The sequence below is a fragment of the Gigantopelta aegis genome, chromosome 9 (genome assembly GCF_016097555.1).
Source record: "Gigantopelta aegis isolate Gae_Host chromosome 9, Gae_host_genome, whole genome shotgun sequence".
NCBI lineage: Eukaryota > Metazoa > Mollusca > Gastropoda > Neomphalida > Peltospiridae > Gigantopelta > Gigantopelta aegis.
In genome coordinates, this window is record NC_054707.1 from 35324582 (window position 1) to 35342596 (window position 18015).

Sequence of the window (18015 nt, forward strand, 5' to 3'; positions counted from 1 at the left end):
TATTATCACTATTCTAATACTACACCTATTAGGAGTAACTGTAAGCAATTTTACTGTGTTTTTATTAAAGAAATCCCACAAATGTTAAAAACGTAATTATCTATTCTCCTTTATCATCCATTAAGGGTTTTGTAGGAAATATCGCTGGCACTATAATTCGCGATATCTGCGATATTCTCCTAGGAGATATCGCTTCTTGTAATCTTGATTGGTCAAATTTTAATAACAAGACATTATTTTGTTACGTCACTGTATATATTTCAGCGCTTAACCTATCATTAGTGACGTCACGCCACTGTCGTCCTGCTAGTTAACGAGTCTACCGCAGCCAAATATAGTGACATTCAACCCACATTATTGACATTGTTTACAATTGTCGCAAATGAAAAGAATGATGATGGATGATAAAAAGAATACCCCCCTCGTGTTTTGTGATATCATAATTTATCAGCACTCGTTGATAAAAGTATATATATAAAAAAAAAACCTCGGCAAGCCTAGGATTTCATACTTTTATCAACTCGTGCTGATAATGTATGATATCACAAGACACTCGGGGAGTATCCTCTATGTATCATCCATTAAAAGTCTTTTGTAGGAGATATCGCTGGCACTATAATTTGCGATATCGCCTGCGATATTCTCCTAGGCGATGTCGCTTCTTTTGTTACGTCACTGTGTATGTCTCAGCGTTAAACACATCATTAGTGACGTGGCGTGACGCCACTGTCGTTCTGCTAGTCAACGAGTCTACCGCTGCCAAATATAGTGACATTCAACCCACATTACTGACATTGTTTACAATTGTCGCAAATGAAAAGAATGAAAAGAATGATAATGGATGATAAAAAGAATACCCCCTCGTGTCTTTTACCAGCATTATTATATCACAAGACACTCGGGGAGTATCCTTTATTTACTTACGATATTCAATGAAAACGCTTGTCGTAAGTAAAAGTATGACGTAATATAATTTTTCTTTCCTTTGACATGACGTCACTGACTTAGGAGCGAAGCGAAGGCAAATTTAGTAGTATTGTAGTCTGTATTTTGTACATGATTTATTGTAATACAGGATACACTAAAAATGTTTTTTCGTTTGCTGTTAATTTTTATTGCAAAACGTATGCATATGATTGGACTTTATATTTGTGAAGTGGTGTTTTTCATATTGAATTATTTCGAGGAATTCGCCTGGATTAATTATGGCCAAGAACCACGTTGATGGAGTAGGTCTACAGTACAAGTTTATAACTTTTACTAAGTTACATATATTCACTTATTGTTTTTATATATACATAAAATAATATTTATTTATGAAATGGTAAGTATTATTTTCGTGAGTTTTTTCAAAATGTTGCGATATTTTAAAGCAGTTAATGTTGTTTGAAATTGCGTTTACAAAAACGATAGTCATTTCCATTTTGTCTTCTTTATCACATTTATTGTCCCAAAAAGTATGTTTTGCGCAAAAATGGTGTACTTCAGATTGTGATCAATTATTCCTGTGAACCCGCTTGTGCCAAGTGACAGCATATCGCACCAATTTTCGGAATTTTGTCATAGTGATAAATCCTGGTTGCCCACGACAGCGTACATCTATCGTCCAATTTATCACGAAAATTAACCAGTGGCAAAAAGGCTTATATGACAGTTACAAGTATTAGAATTGTTAGTAATAATATTTCTTAAAGGTGCAAATTGTGTGACATGTAATCGATCTGGGACCGGACCTTACTCGGGGAGGGTGGATGTTCATTGCTTCTAACCAAGTGTTAAAAAATTACAATGGCACGAAATAACAATAAAATAAGAACAATAACATCATTTTGATCTGAAGTTAGTAATATTTTTGAAAATTATTTACAACGTTTAATAAATATAATGGAATACGCGGAATTAATATACTACTGAAAACACCACACATGAGGCCAAGTGACAGCATATCGGACGAAGTTTCGGAATTGTGTCATCGTGATAAATCCTGGTTGCCCATGACAGCGTAGGGGCCTACATCTATATCGTCCGATTTATCACGAAAATTAACCAATGGCAAAACGGCTTATACGACAGTTCAACTGTTGTATTAAAATTGTTATTAATAGGCTCATATTTCTTAAAGGTGCAAATTGTGTGACATGATATCTGACCAATTGTGTTTTGTAGTTTATTAGCTGACGTAAAAAAGGTTCAATTTCACAAAACATCGTAAGCCTAGTTTTGCACGTAAACGTAAATCTACAACTAAACCACAATTCTTATTACTATTATACTACAACAAATATAGTCAGAAATACACATATTTCCTTTCCTTTTGTCTTTAAAATGCTCCATCTTCCGTAAAGATCAATTTTCTGCGTGAAATAGACGCCAAACACGTGTAAACGCACGACCGTTATAACTGCTAGTAGCAGACGTAAACGTACGATGTTTAGTGAAATAGGCCAATACTAATACTACGGTAATAATGATTTATAGGCGTGTTTCCTCCCTCACAGATAGACCTTTATTGTTTATTAGCCGACGTACAACTTTCCAATACTAATACTGATTTATAGGTGTGTTTCCTCCCTCCCTTCATTGTTTAAATGTCTACCTGCATGATTCGTCCTTGATTGCGTACTGGGGGCTCCTTGGGCAGTTGTTTAGTGCCAAACGTCTCGCGTTCAAACCCGCATTCCTCTTCTAAGTAGTTTGCATTAAGCGAGCTCATTACCCTGTCATCATAGTGAGTCAAGAGGCGCTGAAAGTCAACGAGCTGAAAAACAAACAGTTTAATTGTTATTACAGTGAAACTTCTCAAAACCGGACCCTCTGTAAACCAGCATTCCCTCAAAACCAGACATTTTTCAGTGGGTTTTTTTTTAAAAATCGGTGAAAAACTTAACCTCTCTAAACTGGATACCTCTTAAAATCGGACATTTCATACGGTCCCCTAGGGTGTCCGGTTTAGAGGGGTTTCTCTGTATATATGTATTCATCACTAAGTTGAATCCCAATTGCTTTTGTCTACATAACATCATTATAATGTAATACATATACTCATCTTTGAAAAAATGCATTTTCTTTTATAAAAATGAACACTTTGAAAACACAAACTAAAGCAATATTTAAAATCAATGTCTTATCGTAAAATCATCAGTATTGAAACAAAATAATTAAAATTGTAAAAATCAATCCAAACTACTTCTTAAGGCATATGAGGGAAGAACAAAATATATAATGTTAATGAAAAATATCAGTAAAAGTCTCTGTTTAAAACCACAAGTTTAAAAACTTGATTTTTCATCAACTAAATGTTGACATCGTTAGGAAAAAACTAAACATAAAAACTGCATTTAAAACCAGTAGGGTAAAAACAGTTCAAACATTTATTTTTCAGATTAGTCAGGAATAGTACGCATGTATACTAAAACAAACATTATTATGACAGCTGTATTAGGATGTTTTAAATCTTCACAGTTAAACATGTACATATTAGTTAGAAAAAAAATATATAATTAAAACAATTTAAATTAATGTTGATATCATTAGAGTCCCGTTCTCAAATGATACAAGACCGGCCTCGGTTGCGTCGTGGCAGGCCATCGGTCTACAGGCTGGTAGGTACTGGGTTGGGATCCCAGTCGAGGCATGGGATTTTTAATCCAGATACCGACTCCAAACCCTGAGTGAGTGCTCCGCAAGACTCAATGGGTAGGTGTAAACCACTTGCACCGACCAGTGATCCATAACTGGTTCAACAAAGGCCATGGTTTGTGCTATCCTGCCTGTGGGAAGTGCAAATAAAAGATCCCTTGCTGCCAATCGGAAGAGTAGCCCATGTAGTGGCGACAGTGGGTTTCCTCTCAAAATCTGTGTGGTCCTGAACCATATGTCTGATGCCATATAACCATAAATAAAATGTGTTGAGTGCGTCGTTAAATAAAACACTTCTTTCTTTCTTTTTCAAATGATACATCACAATGTAATACCACCGCCAAGTAAGGAATACAGACTTGCTGCTATGAAGTGTTTTTCACAAATATATCTTTGTCAATGTGGAGCAAGAGATTGTTGGATAACAGTCTGACTGTGTTGTTGTATTATGCAGTACTGTGACAATCTTGCCTGGCAGGCATACAATTAATATATTGACAGAAGATCAGTGGAAGCTGGGCCCAGTTTTTAAATTAACCCTGGGTTAGTCTAATTTTTTTTAAAATTAAAATTGACTTTTAGATTTTATTATGAATTGATACTTTTTGATTGTCCTAAATTAAGCTTCACCATTATGTCATCAATTATTAGTTGTATTGATTCAGTCCTTGGTTGTGAAACTTTCTGTTAACCACTGGTGAAGATAACAAACGTTTGAACAACCGGTCCTTGGTCTATAGGAGGATTCAATTAGATTACTGATGGATGGATGGATGGATGGAAGGATGGATGGATTGATGGGATGGATGGAGGTATGGAAGGATGGGATGCATGGATGGATGGATGGATGGAGGTATGGATGGATAGATGGAGGTATGGAAGGATGGATGGATGGAGGTATGGAAGGATGGATGGATGGGATGGATAGAGGGATAGATGGATGGATGGTGGGTGGGGAGGTGGATGGATGAATGGGGTGACTGGGTGGGTGGTATCAGTCTTAGGTGGGTTTGGACCGATGGATGGATGGACAATTGGATGGAGAGATGGATATATTGACAGATGGATGGACAAATGGATAGACTGATTGATAGGTGAGACATGTAGATTGATGAATGGATGAGAATGAGTAGATTAATGGATGGATAGATGGACGAATGAATGAATGAATGAATGAATGAATATACGAGTGTACTAAATCTATCGAGTGATGGATGGGTAACATGAAGCCTGAGTGGCTAATACAGTCATATACTGCTTTATTATAATCTGTTACCTTAAACAACTGGTCTTCTTTTCCTTCTGAATATTCCATCTCTTTGGGATTAAATGTCTTGTAAACATCACACCTAAAATGTAAACATCACACCTAAACATCACACCTAAAATGTAAACAACACCCACGTAAGTAATTCAGTCAGTCAGTCTACAAACACACTACACATATTTTATAACTGTTTTACTGAAAGATTTGCTGTGAGTACATTTTACTGAACTGGACAGTTTTCATTTTAATTTATTTTCATGCCTATGTCTATAGTCCGTCCCACCATCATACAAAAATGTTTTTTGGTAAATAATTTCAGTTTGTTTAAATTGAAATTATTTACCAAAAAACATTTTTGTATGATGGTGGGACGGACTATAGACATAGGCATGAAAATAAATTGAAATGAAAAGTAAAAGTATTTTGGAAATTTAGAAACCAATCTGCTCAGAAATAAATAACTTGTAGTAAATTCCATTGTCTGAAAAAGGCGCTCCGTGTGGGACGGACTATAGAACAATGATCAGTGGTTGTTACTGGTTAGAAAGAGAGAAGTCAGTGTAGTTAAAACTCATTCCGAGTGGAAGCCAGTACCAAGGTGTGAACCCAGTACCTTCCAGCCTTAAGACTAATGGCTCAGACACTACACCATTGAGGCCAGTCTGAAAGCGAAAAGTTTTTTCCCCCAGAAGAATCAAAGTCTTGACTGGAAGAAAGAAAGAAGAAAAAGAAAGAAAGAAAAAGAAAGAAAGAAAGAAGAAAGATATTTTATTTAACTACACATTAAACACAGATGAGAGAGAAAACCTAGTGCCACCATTCCATAGCAGCAAGGGTTTTTTATATGCACCATCCCTGAGACAGAATAGAACAATCTTTATTACATTAGTTGTGGAGCCCTGGTTGGAATCAGAAAAAGCCCAAATGGGCTCAGAAATGATCATCTATTCTAGATCAATCTGGGCTATGTCCCACACTTGGAGGTGTGGGAGGGGCATAGTAACACAGGGTCTTCTCACGCTAACAAAAACAGCACTTTTAAAACTTCAAAGCACTTGTTCATATGTTTATGGGAGGGCCAACGGTCTTCTTCACCCTTCAACCCTTTTTAACTAGTTATAGCCCTGGCCTAAGCAATCTTCCACGACAAAAAGTCATTTCAGATGTTTTACAGTTAGTTCAGTACTTAGCGTTTTTAATTGGTCAAAGCTAACGTTGGCTTTCAAGATACAATGATAGTAAGATTTTATTTCTGGGAAGTAGATAAAAAGAAACTTCCATTCATTAATATGCTAGGTTAAATTACTCATTCACTTCAACGGTCTACCAGCCAAAATGAGTCATTACTATCTTAGCATTAAGTTCACCTTAGTGCATAAGGTAGCTATGCACTTAAGGTGATCTTAGGGCTAAGATCGCTTTGTGGAACAAGGCCCTGAATGCGTAATTCATTTCAGTAGTATACTAGACAGAATGAGTCATTCATTTTAACAATTTAATATATTCAAGAGCAAAAGAAACATGAATATTAGTTTAGCTGTATTTACTGTTATTTAAAATTACTCACTTTGAATCCCGTTAGTTTTCATGTATGTTAACATAATCAATGTCTTGTAAGAATTTTCATAGACTCATATTTACCAAAATAACTATCATGAAAAATGTATATATACTCTTCAAAAAAAGTAGGGGAACTCCAATAAGAATTTACAATTTCCAAATTTTAAGGTATATTAGCTGTGGGGAATGGTTATATGATAATAGTGAATTAATTGGACAAACATTACAACCGGTAGTTCAGTATTACAGTAGGTTTTATGACCACCAAAGATCTTGAAGGACGATTGGGGTTAGAAGTGAAATTTGAAAGTTGACGGGGTTTTTTTTATCAGTAAATTGCAAATTCAAACAATAAAAATGACTAAAAACAAAACAATAACAACTGTATGATCAACAGAATGAAAAGGATTGACAGAAATAATGTTCCTGGAAATTGTCAAAATCGAGATTGCACGTGTACGAGGCAACTGCGTGATGCACGTGCAGACTATGGAATGTGTTTCGGTGTGTTGATAAACAGACCTGAATGTTCTTTACTAAAGTACTGTCGGAAATAGAATAAAAATGATTTTCGTCTATTATTTCTTTCACATTAAACTGACATGTAAATGTTTTGTAAATACCTATTTAATGATACTCTACCTAATTTAGCATTTACTTGTTTGGACTCTCATTGATGTACAAGGTAGTGTTTACTCTTGAAATTAAAATAAAGATGTCGGTAAACAGGTGATTTGTGACCTTAACTGGAACAGACTATAACACATTTTGATCGATATGTGTCAATTTCATTTACCCTTAAACAAACTTGTAATTTAAAACTGCAAGTTAACTGATTATTTTGAATTGCAGCATAAATTATTAATTATGACAAGCATATTTATTGAGTATAAATTCAATATAAGTACATTAGAAATTTAAACAATCTTGCAACCATTTAAAGGTGCTACATCATAGTTATATGCGAGCATCTGTTTGTGATAAAGATTCTCCAATAAAAATGTATTTTCTACCAGTAGATAAAATTATTTTCTATAATCATTGATGGGTATATTGTTAAAGGTATCTTCTTTAAATGTTAAATCAAAATTTTATTTAAAAAAAAAAAAAAAAAAAAAAAAAAGAAAAAAAAAAGCTGTCATTGTGCAACATTGAGATGGCACCTTTAATACCGGTATAATGGATCACTCAGAATGGTTCTTGACAGTTGTGCTAAAAAATTACTTATAAATGACTACACGTTTTGTTTTAGAGAGGGATAGGGGTAAAACATCATCAGAAACAGTCCCTGACATATTGTAACAGCAATGAAATTGACACATGTTGACCAAAATTTGTTATAGACTGTTCCAATAAAGTGCACAAATCACCTGTTTACTGACATTTTTCTTTTAATTTCAAGAGTAAACACCACCTTGAACATCAATGAGAGCCCAAACAAGTAAATGCTAAATTAGGTAGACTATCATTAAATAGATATTTACAAAATATTTACTTGTCAGTTTAATATGTAAGAAATAATCGACGAAAATCATTTTTATTCTATTTCCGACAGTACTTTAGGATGTCTGTGGTCAAAACGTATGTTCGGTCTAATAATTGATATTAACATTAATATTTCAGGTTCCCCATCTTTTTTAAGAGTATATATTAAACTGCATTTATTTTAGTACTCAGTATACTAGCCAGTGAACGAGATCTTCAGAATGGACTTGTGTTAGTTCTGTAATGATGTTCCACACTGTCTTACCAGAGAACAAGATCCAGGAACTCGGAGAGTTGTATGCGACCTTTCTCCTCAAAGTTTGCTTTCATGTGTTTGATACGATGCATTAGCTTCATTGGAGCAATTGTCCGCGAACACATCTGTTGGCAAAGAGTTGTAGTAGTAAACCAGTGGCGGATCCAGAAAATCCATTTAGGGGGTGGGGGCAGTGACATGAGGTGGAATGTCAAGGGAACTTTGGGGGAGGTTTGGAGGGGATCGTAAAAAAAATGAAAATTAATATAATATAAAATTATAACTGTCGCAAAATTTAGGGGGGAAGGCCACTCCCCCCCCCCCCCTAAATCCGCCTCTGTAAACTAACAAGATAACATGGAGTATCTTGTATTACACTATTTATATAAAGGTTTACGATTTTTCACCACAACAAGCCCGCATAAATGTTGTTGCAGACGCAATTCCATGTTTAAATAGAGAATAATACATGACTGGCCGTTAATGGCCCTGTCACACTGTAGCGTATCGTACTTGCGTATGTCAGCGTATGACAAATATCACTCATACGCTGGTATACGCTGACATACGCTAGGGGTACGTTAGGCATAGTATGTATACGTTTGAAGCACGGTGGCATACGCTGGCATACGCTGGCATACGGCGAGGTAGAAAATAATTTTTAAGCATGTTTAAAAAATGTGTGCGTACTCCGACGTATGGTTTATACGCTAAGCATACGTTAGGCAGACGCTGAATACGCTAGACGTACGCTAGAGGTACGTGACTCCTAGGTCGAGTACGCTGGTCGTACGCCGACATACGCTGGCATGAAGGTGTACCGTATAGCTAGCGTAGTGATAGCGCATTGATAGCGCATGAGTAACGTACTTCTAACGTATGTCTGACGTATCTGCAACGTATATAGACATCTTGGCTAGCCATACGCAGAGTACGTTGGCCATAGGCTAACATTTCCTGACATTCGCTGGTCATACGCTGGCCATACGCTGGCCATACGCTACTCATACGCTACGCATAGGTTAAATACGGTAAGTATACGCACAATTCTGCATTTTCAAGGGCGTCTTGTGCGTATGAAAATTATTTTATGAATTTTCATACGCAACTCATACGTTTCTCTCATACGCTATAGTGTGACAGGGCCATAAGTTACCATTTATCTCGCAACGTTTTGTTTTAAAATGTATCTAACGAGCGAAAGCAACTTTGATACGTTTTTAAACAACGAGTTGTGAGATAAATGGTATCTAACGGACACGGGTGTATTATTCTATTTGTTACATATCCTCAAAAACCAGGTTTTAAGCAAATCTTAACATCTTTATGGACTAAAAGATATTTACAATCCTTTGCACTTGTAGCTGATTTACGCGTCACAGACACATGATTGCCAGGTTAACTATACGTCACAGTGTAATCGATTTCCACCATGCTGGGTTTTTTTTTTATTGGACGTATGACATTGGTGACCTGGTCATCACCTAGGAAGTCATATGTCTTGAAATTGTCAACACACGTACGTGTGTGTAAACAGGTAAATGTAATCATAAATAACGCACGGTGTTCTCACCAACTGGTGTGTGCAACATGTTTCTGGTTATCAAAGCCTTTGTAACGACCGAAATAACATATTCAAATTCATTTTCTTATTTTGAATATCAGTAAACGTATATTCAATATGTTTTTGCATGGTCGTCCTGGTGTATGTAACAACTGAAACTGGATGTTACCTTCCAATAATTTCGTACCGTATTACATGCTGTTCGTATGAACAAGACCTTAAAGGGACATTCCTGAGTTTGCTGCATTATAAGACGTTTCCCACTAATAAAATATTTCTACGATTAAACTTAAATATTAAATATATTTTCTTGTTTAGAATATCAGTGTCTGTATATTCAATGTGTTTCTGGTCGTCTTAATATTTGTAAGAAGCCCAAACTGGAATTTGTCTTCAAATAATTTCGTACGTACGAAAACATAATGTTTTAGGAAATAAAATGAACTTTAACCCAGTACAAATATTAGAACGATCAGAAACACGTTTAATATACAGCCACTGATATTTTATACAGAAAAATACATTTAATATGTAATTACAATCGTTAAAAAGTCTCTGTTAGTCGATAACATCTTAAAAATTGCAGCAAACTCAGGAATGTCCCTTTAACGCTACCACAATGACACACTGATTTATTAATCATCGGCTATTGGATGTCAAACATACGGTAATTGTGACACGTAGTCTTCATAGGAAAACAGCTACATTTTTCTATAAGCAACAAGGGATCCTGCTAAAAAAAAAATCTTTGCAATGAACTATTTTAGACCTATCATTAAAAGGACATTCCTGAGTTTGCTGGAACTTTTAATATGTTATCGACTAGCAGAGCCTTTTTAACGATTGTAATTACATATAAAAAAATAATAATTTCTGCATAAAATATTAGTGGCTGCATAATAAACGTGTTTCTGATCGTTCTAATATTTTTACTAGGTTAAATTTCATTTTATTTCCTAAAATATTTAATTTTTTTCGTATTATTTGAAGACAGAATCCAGTTTGGGCTTCTTACAAATAATATTAGGGTTTCCTCTCAAAATCTGTGTGGTCCTTAACCATATGTCTGACGCCATATAACCGTAAAATAAAATGTGTTGAGTGCGTCGTTAAATAAAACATTTCTTTCTTTTTTTCTTTCTTACAAATATTAAGACGACCAGAAACACATTGAATATATAGACACTGATATTCTAAACAAGAAAATAAGTTTAATCGTAAAAATATTTATTAGTCGTAAACATCTTACAATGCAGCAAACTCATATCCATTGTATATCCATTGATTCATATTAATATTTATATCTGCTTTATGAAATCTATACATGACTTGGTTCAAGATTTACAATGTAGGCCCACATGTGCATTTGGTTTACATTTTTTAATTTATGACTTAATTTTCTGACCTACTCGACGAGGTCACGTCTGTCTGAATGTGTGTATTACACTGGAATCTAATAGGCAAAGTGGAAAGTCATAAAGACGCTGTGTTGATAGGTGGGTGCATTTATAACCTGTATATGACATGTCTACCCCTTTAATCTCGCTTCGCTATTCGTGTACTGTCGAAAGGAGAGTTATTGATAGCGTACAGCACGAGACGAAAACTACACTATAGGACACACAAATGGCAGCTACATGTATTAATTTTTCTTCTTGGTGTAGACTATTTATATAGAACCAAAATGTTGATGATACTGAAGGTGAAGTACAAATAAAAGTCGTCGTTAAATATAAAATTTGGAGAAACTATTTTGAGTAATAAATATTTTGCTGCATATTTAATGAGTATCCAGACAACATGCATGTGCGCGTGTGCACATGTATCTGATCCTGGAGTCTGTTGACCTTCCCACATAGCCTACACTCGGCCAGACCAGAAGTGCAGAAAATTATAAAATATTAATAATACTAATAAAATAAATAAATAAATAAAATTAAATTAAATTAAAAAAAAAAATAATAAAAAAAAAAATAAAAAAAAATAAAAAAATCAAATAAAAAGCATTTAAATGAAATAAAACTGGACGTGGCAAGTTAATTGTACAAAGATCACATTAAAAAAAAACCCTAGAAAAAATCAACAACAACAAAAATTCACATTGCCCCTCCCATAAAACAATTTTTGAAATACATTTGTATATCATTATTAATAATAATAAATAAAAATACAAAAACACCCCCATAAACAATGTTTGTAGCTCATTTTGGTTTTCGGTTTTTGACCTAACTACTAAATTCGTATTCCAAATTCCGCCCACCTCCAACTTACCCTCCCCTCTGGCCCGGACCATATAGATCGGACTTTAAACTTTTAGACCTCCGTTCAAAATTTTATGTCGAAATTACTTCTTTTTTGTTTTTTATAAAATTAAATAGTCCGATCCTCTCTTCTTTCTCTTATTTATTTTTGGACTGTCCTAAAATGCTCCAAATTATATAAATATTCGGCCGGGCAGTCAGTTCATTTTATTTTTGGCTTTTACCTCTTTTTTTTAATCCTACTAATTTCTTTTACTAATTTCTGTCCCAGAGCAAGTCAATGGCTATCCAGAGACAGGCCCCGGGACGGACATGCTCGAAACTCTAGTGGTGTATGAGCATGTAAAAATTATTCGCACTCGCATCCATAAACACTCCCAAAATACCACGAAAAACACAAGCACAACACAACTTCGGTCTCTAGTTTATGTTTTTTGAATGTATATAATGTCAGTGTTATCTGGTATGAATATATATTAATGGATATGTTTGTTGACTTTGTCTTTGCGCAGACTACAGAGTGTGACTTTAACCGAAGTGTAAATATTAAGTTGACTGATTCACTGTTACTTTGTTCAAGTGCTCTCTAAATAAAGAAGGCGAGATAAGACGCCACAGTGTGCTTGATGTTTTTTTCTCGATGGCGTTTAAATTGATATTAAGTTCCTTGTTTAGCAGCTAACTATATATCAGTGTATATACAACCACAAACGTTTATCACACAAAACTTAAAAAATTAAAAAAAAGAAAATTAAAAACCCAACAAAGATACAACAAACGCCAACATATAACTGGGGGTGGGTGGGTAAAGGGCCGGTGCTAGCGGAGAGGGGGGGGGGGGAAGAAAAAATCCAGAAAAAATTATAGAAACTTAAGACAGTTCTCTTCTTAACCATTTAAGGAGTTTTAGATTATTAACTACTCAGTTGCCCCCCCCCCCCCCGAGATAGGCTGGGAGATTCGACCCCCGACCCCCCCTCCCGCGCGCTGAGACTAAAATAATTGTTTACAAAGATACAAAGATAAAGTTTGTTGTGTTTAACTACACCACTAGAGGACATTGAATTATTAATCGTCGACTATTGGATGAAACCTGCTACATTTTTCCATTCGTAGCAAGGGATCTTTTAAATGCATGTCATGACAGCCCATACCTTGGCCTTAGATACACCAGTCGTGGTGCTCTGGGTGTAACGAGAAATAGCCCAATGGGCCTACCAACTGGGATATAGCGCTTTAAATATTATTACTAACGTGACTCCAACGGTGACCAGTTTTTAATAGCTACAGCTAGAGGAACTCTACTACACTACTCATGAAACAGTTACTGACTTTGAGAGTTCTCAGGAGAATATGCTGATCCTCAACCATTCCTTTCATATCGGCTGCTTCGTAGACCTGATACGCCATACGTATGTCATGAAGTTCCTCAAATCTGAAATACACAGTAAACTGATACGACATACGTATACATGTGAAGTTCCTCAAATCTGAAATACACAGTAAACTGATACGACATAACGTATACATGTGAAGTTCCTCAAATCTGAAATACACAGTAAACTAATACGACATACGTATACATGTGAAGTTCCTCAAATCTGAAATACACAGTAAACTGATACGACATAACGTATACATGTGAAGTTCCTCAAATCTGAAATACACAGTAAACTAATACGACATACGTATACGTGTGAAGTTCCTCAAATCTGAAAAACACAGCAAACTGATTCGATATGCGTATACATGTGAAGTTCCTCAAATCTGAAATACACAGTAAACTTATTCGACATACGTATACGTGTGAAGTTCCTCAAATCTGAAATACACAGTAAACTAATACGACATACGTATACATGTGAAGTTCCTCAAATCTGAAATACACAGTAAACTGATACGACATAACGTATACATGTGAAGTTCCTCAAATCTGAAATACACAGTAAACTAATACGACATACGTATACGTGTGAAGTTCCTCAAATCTGAAAAACACAGTAAACTGATTCGATATGCGTATACATGTGAAGTTCCTCAAATCTGAAATACACAGTAAACTGATTCGACATACGTATACGTGTGAAGTTCCTCAAATCTGAAATACACGGTAAACTGATTCGACATACGTATACGTGTGAAGTTCCTCAAATCTGAAATACACGGTAAACTGATACGACATACGTGTACATGCCGTGAACTTCCTCATATCTGAAGTACACCCAAAACCAGATGTAAGCCATACCAATACGTCATGAAGTTTCTCATATATGAAGTTCATAGCAAACCTGACACGCCTTACGTATACGTATCGTGATGTGCTAGGTATCTCAAAATTAAATACAAAGTAAATATATGATACGCTATACGTATCTCTAATAGCCTTGATAGTAAACCTAAAACATCTTACTGTCTTCAAACGGGTCAATCGAAGACCGATTCTGTGAGATGACAGACAACACAAAGAACGTGATGGTTGAGAAGGTCCAGACATTTTGTGATGAGAGATTAGACAACACAAAGTAGTTTGTTTACGTGAGAGCGTAGTGGTTGAGAAGGTAGATACATTTTCTGATGAGATGACAAACAACACAAAGTAGTTTGTTTACGTGAGAGCGTGATGGTTGAGCAGGTAGAGACATTTTCTCAATTGATGACAGACAATACAAAATAGTTTGTTTACGTGGGGTAGAGACATTTTCTGATGAGATGACAGACAATACAAAGTAGTTTGTTTACGTGATGTAGAGACATTTTCTGATGAGATGACAGACAACACAAAGTAGTTTGTTTACGTGGGGTAGAGACATTTTCTGATGAGATGACAGACAACACAAAGTAGTTTGTTTACGTGATGTAGAGACATTTTCTGATGAGATGACAGACAACACAAAGTAGTTTGTTTACGTGGGGTAGAGACATTTTCTGATGAGATGACAGACAACACAAAGTAGTTTGTTTACGTGATGTAGAGACATTTTCTGATGAGATGACAGACAACACAAAGTAGTTTGTTTACGTACGGGGTAGAGACATTTTCTGATGAGATGACAGACAACACAAAGTAGTTTGTTTACGTGGGGTAGAGACACTTTCTGATGAGATGACAGACAATACAAAGTAGTTTGTTTACGTGGGGTAGAGACACTTTCTGATGAGATGACAGACAATACAAAGTAGTTTGTTTACGTGGGGTAGAGACACTTTCTGATGAGATGACAGACAATACAAAGTAGTTTGTTTACGTGGGGTAGAGACACTTTCTGATGGGATGACAGACAATACAAAGTAGTTTGTTTACGTGGGGTAGAGACACTTTCTGATGAGATGACAGACAATACAAAGTAGTTTGTTTACGTGATGTAGAGACACTTTCTGATGAGATGACAGACAATACAAAGTAGTTTGTTTACGTGGGGTAGAGACATTTTCTGATGAGATGACAGACAATACAAAGTAGTTTGTTTACGCGAGGTAGAGACATTTTCTGATGAGATGACAGACAATACAAAGTAGTTTGTTTACGCGGGGTAGAGACATTTTCTGATGAGATGACAGACAATACAAAGTAGTTTGTTTACGCGAGGTAGAGACATTTTCTGATGAGATGACAGACAATACAAAGTAGTTTGTTTACGTGATGTAGAGACATTTTCTGATGAGATGACAGACAATACAAAGTAGTTTGTTTACGTGGGGTAGAGACATTTTCTGATGAGATGACAGACAATACAAAGTAGTTTGTTTACGTGGGGTAGAGACATTTTCTGATGAGATGACAGACAATACAAAGTAGTTTGTTTACGCGAGGTAGAGACATTTTCTGATGAGATGACAGACAATACAAAGTAGTTTGTTTACGTGGGGTAGAGACATTTTCTGATGAGATGACAGACAATACAAAGTAGTTTGTTTACGCGATGTAGAGACATTTTCTGATGAGATGACAGACAACACAAAGTAGTTTGTTTACGCGAGGTAGAGACATTTTCTGATGAGATGACAGAACACATTAATTTGTTTACGTGAGAGCGTGGTGGTTGAGGAGGTAGAGACATTTTCTGATGACAGTCATGTTCCACTCTGCCGTGTGCATGTTCACCGTCTGGTGCAGAGGACGATACAACAGCTTGTATTCCATCATCCTCAGGATCTCCTGAAAGTAGACATGTTGTTACATACAAAGAACTCTTTTAATATCTCACAGTAGCGTCGCGTTGGGTCAAGCGCCTCTGACACCGACTATTTTAAGCTTCCCTCCAAATCGAAAATAAACACACTTTAACTTCATTCTAGCATATGATAGGAATTATTTTCGGATACATTGCAGAACTGTATTTAGTTTAAGTACCTTTTGAATAGTTATTAATATCCAATATATTTTCTTCTTGTTTGTATCAAAGTAAGGTTCTAGCACGCGATACTGAACAAGGGGCGATTTTAGGGATTCAACTTTGCCAAAACCCCCTCCCACTACCAATATTTATCTTTGTAGGAACTGATATCTCTATAAATATTAATGCTATGTGTAAGTCATTTCCATCCCCCGAGAGTGAAGAAATAATAAATACTATTTCTTTTACCCCCCTGCCGTCCCATAAGCTACGCCTACCGAATATAAAAAACAATGGGCATTATATATATATATATATATATATATATATATATATATATATATATATATATATATATATATATATATATTTATATATATATATATATAAACAGTACACACCACGGCCTTTGTATATCAAAATACAACTTATCGCAGTTCAGCAATAGTTTGCATACAAAACAGCTGATTTTATGTATTCGTTTTATATTTTGTATGTAGTATATGATGTTTGTTTGTTTCTTCTTCTTGTTGTGTTGCAAAAATATTTATTTTTCAACGATAAATTCGTCAATAGCTTTGAACGTTTGTCATTCCTACCTGTATCAGCATTCCATCACTTTCCGCCGATATCTCACCGGTCACGTTCGATTTGAACAGATCGATTTGAAACTGTAAACAGAAAATAATTAAATAATTGAAAGATAACAACAAGCTAAGGCAGTAAATTCACATACATGTATCTTGTTTTGTTTTTTACTTTTTTGTTTTGTTTTTTTTAAATAGATTTTTAAGCATTTAGAATAGATCATCCAATTTAAGTTCATCCCATAACATGCCATTGATTTACGTTGATTATTATCTCCCATCTATAACAACTTAAAGGGACAGACCCTAGTTTCAACCAATGAAAACTAACACTAAGTTTAGTTAATCTACAAACCTATAACACATTTGGATAAAGTTACAATTGAGAGAAACATGAGTCTGTGACTTTGAAACGGTGAAATACCCTCTAAAAATAGATTAAAAATCAACTCCATAACTGTTACTTCTCAGACGCACGTGCATTTTTAAAAATATGAGAATATGACCAAAAACACTTCGAATGTACGGAAATGGATAACCTAAACAATAAAATCTAAGTAAAGTATCATTTCAGTTATCAAAAACGGCTCTAATAGTAAAACATAGTGTTTAAAAACTAGGATATGTTCCTATAAGTGTTTTTGGCTCCCAGCCAATGAAATGACGATGTCTGTTCGAGCGTCTAACCATCTGATCGTGTTAACATTTGGTCATGGGCGTACATAGGATTTTGAAAAGGGGGGTTCCAATACATAGGATTTTGAAAAGGGGGGTTCCAAAATAGATTGCAGAGATATTGGGCATATATTTCTATGTTGAGTAAATATAATAATGTCAGGTATCAATGTCAGATATATTAAATTATAAAAAAAAGCGATTTCGGGGGGGGAGGGGGGGGGGGCGGTCGAAACCATCGAACCCTCCCTATGTACGCCCATGTTGGTTAAAGTCAAGTTAAAGTTTCGTGAGAGTTCGTCCACATCTCCACCACTGGTTTGGCTCCTGTATATACAGACATCATGGATTTAGCTTATTCAACTGAGTGCTCGCTTGAGGTGTTTG

General features: G+C 35.4%; 1 protein-coding gene across 1 annotated transcript in view; it reads right to left on the minus strand.

The window, feature by feature from the left end:
- Window positions 1-18015, minus strand: part of LOC121382191 — a 36024-nt gene that overhangs the window by 12799 nt on the left and 5210 nt on the right. The window contains exons 3-8 of the mRNA XM_041511714.1: window positions 16966-17037; window positions 16058-16188; window positions 13365-13467; window positions 8217-8332; window positions 4916-4988; window positions 2597-2758 (exon numbers count right to left, since the gene is read on the minus strand). Coding sequence (XP_041367648.1) covers window positions 2597-2758; window positions 4916-4988; window positions 8217-8332; window positions 13365-13467; window positions 16058-16188; window positions 16966-17037 — 657 coding nt within the window. The remainder of the gene's footprint in view (window positions 1-2596; window positions 2759-4915; window positions 4989-8216; window positions 8333-13364; window positions 13468-16057; window positions 16189-16965; window positions 17038-18015) is intronic.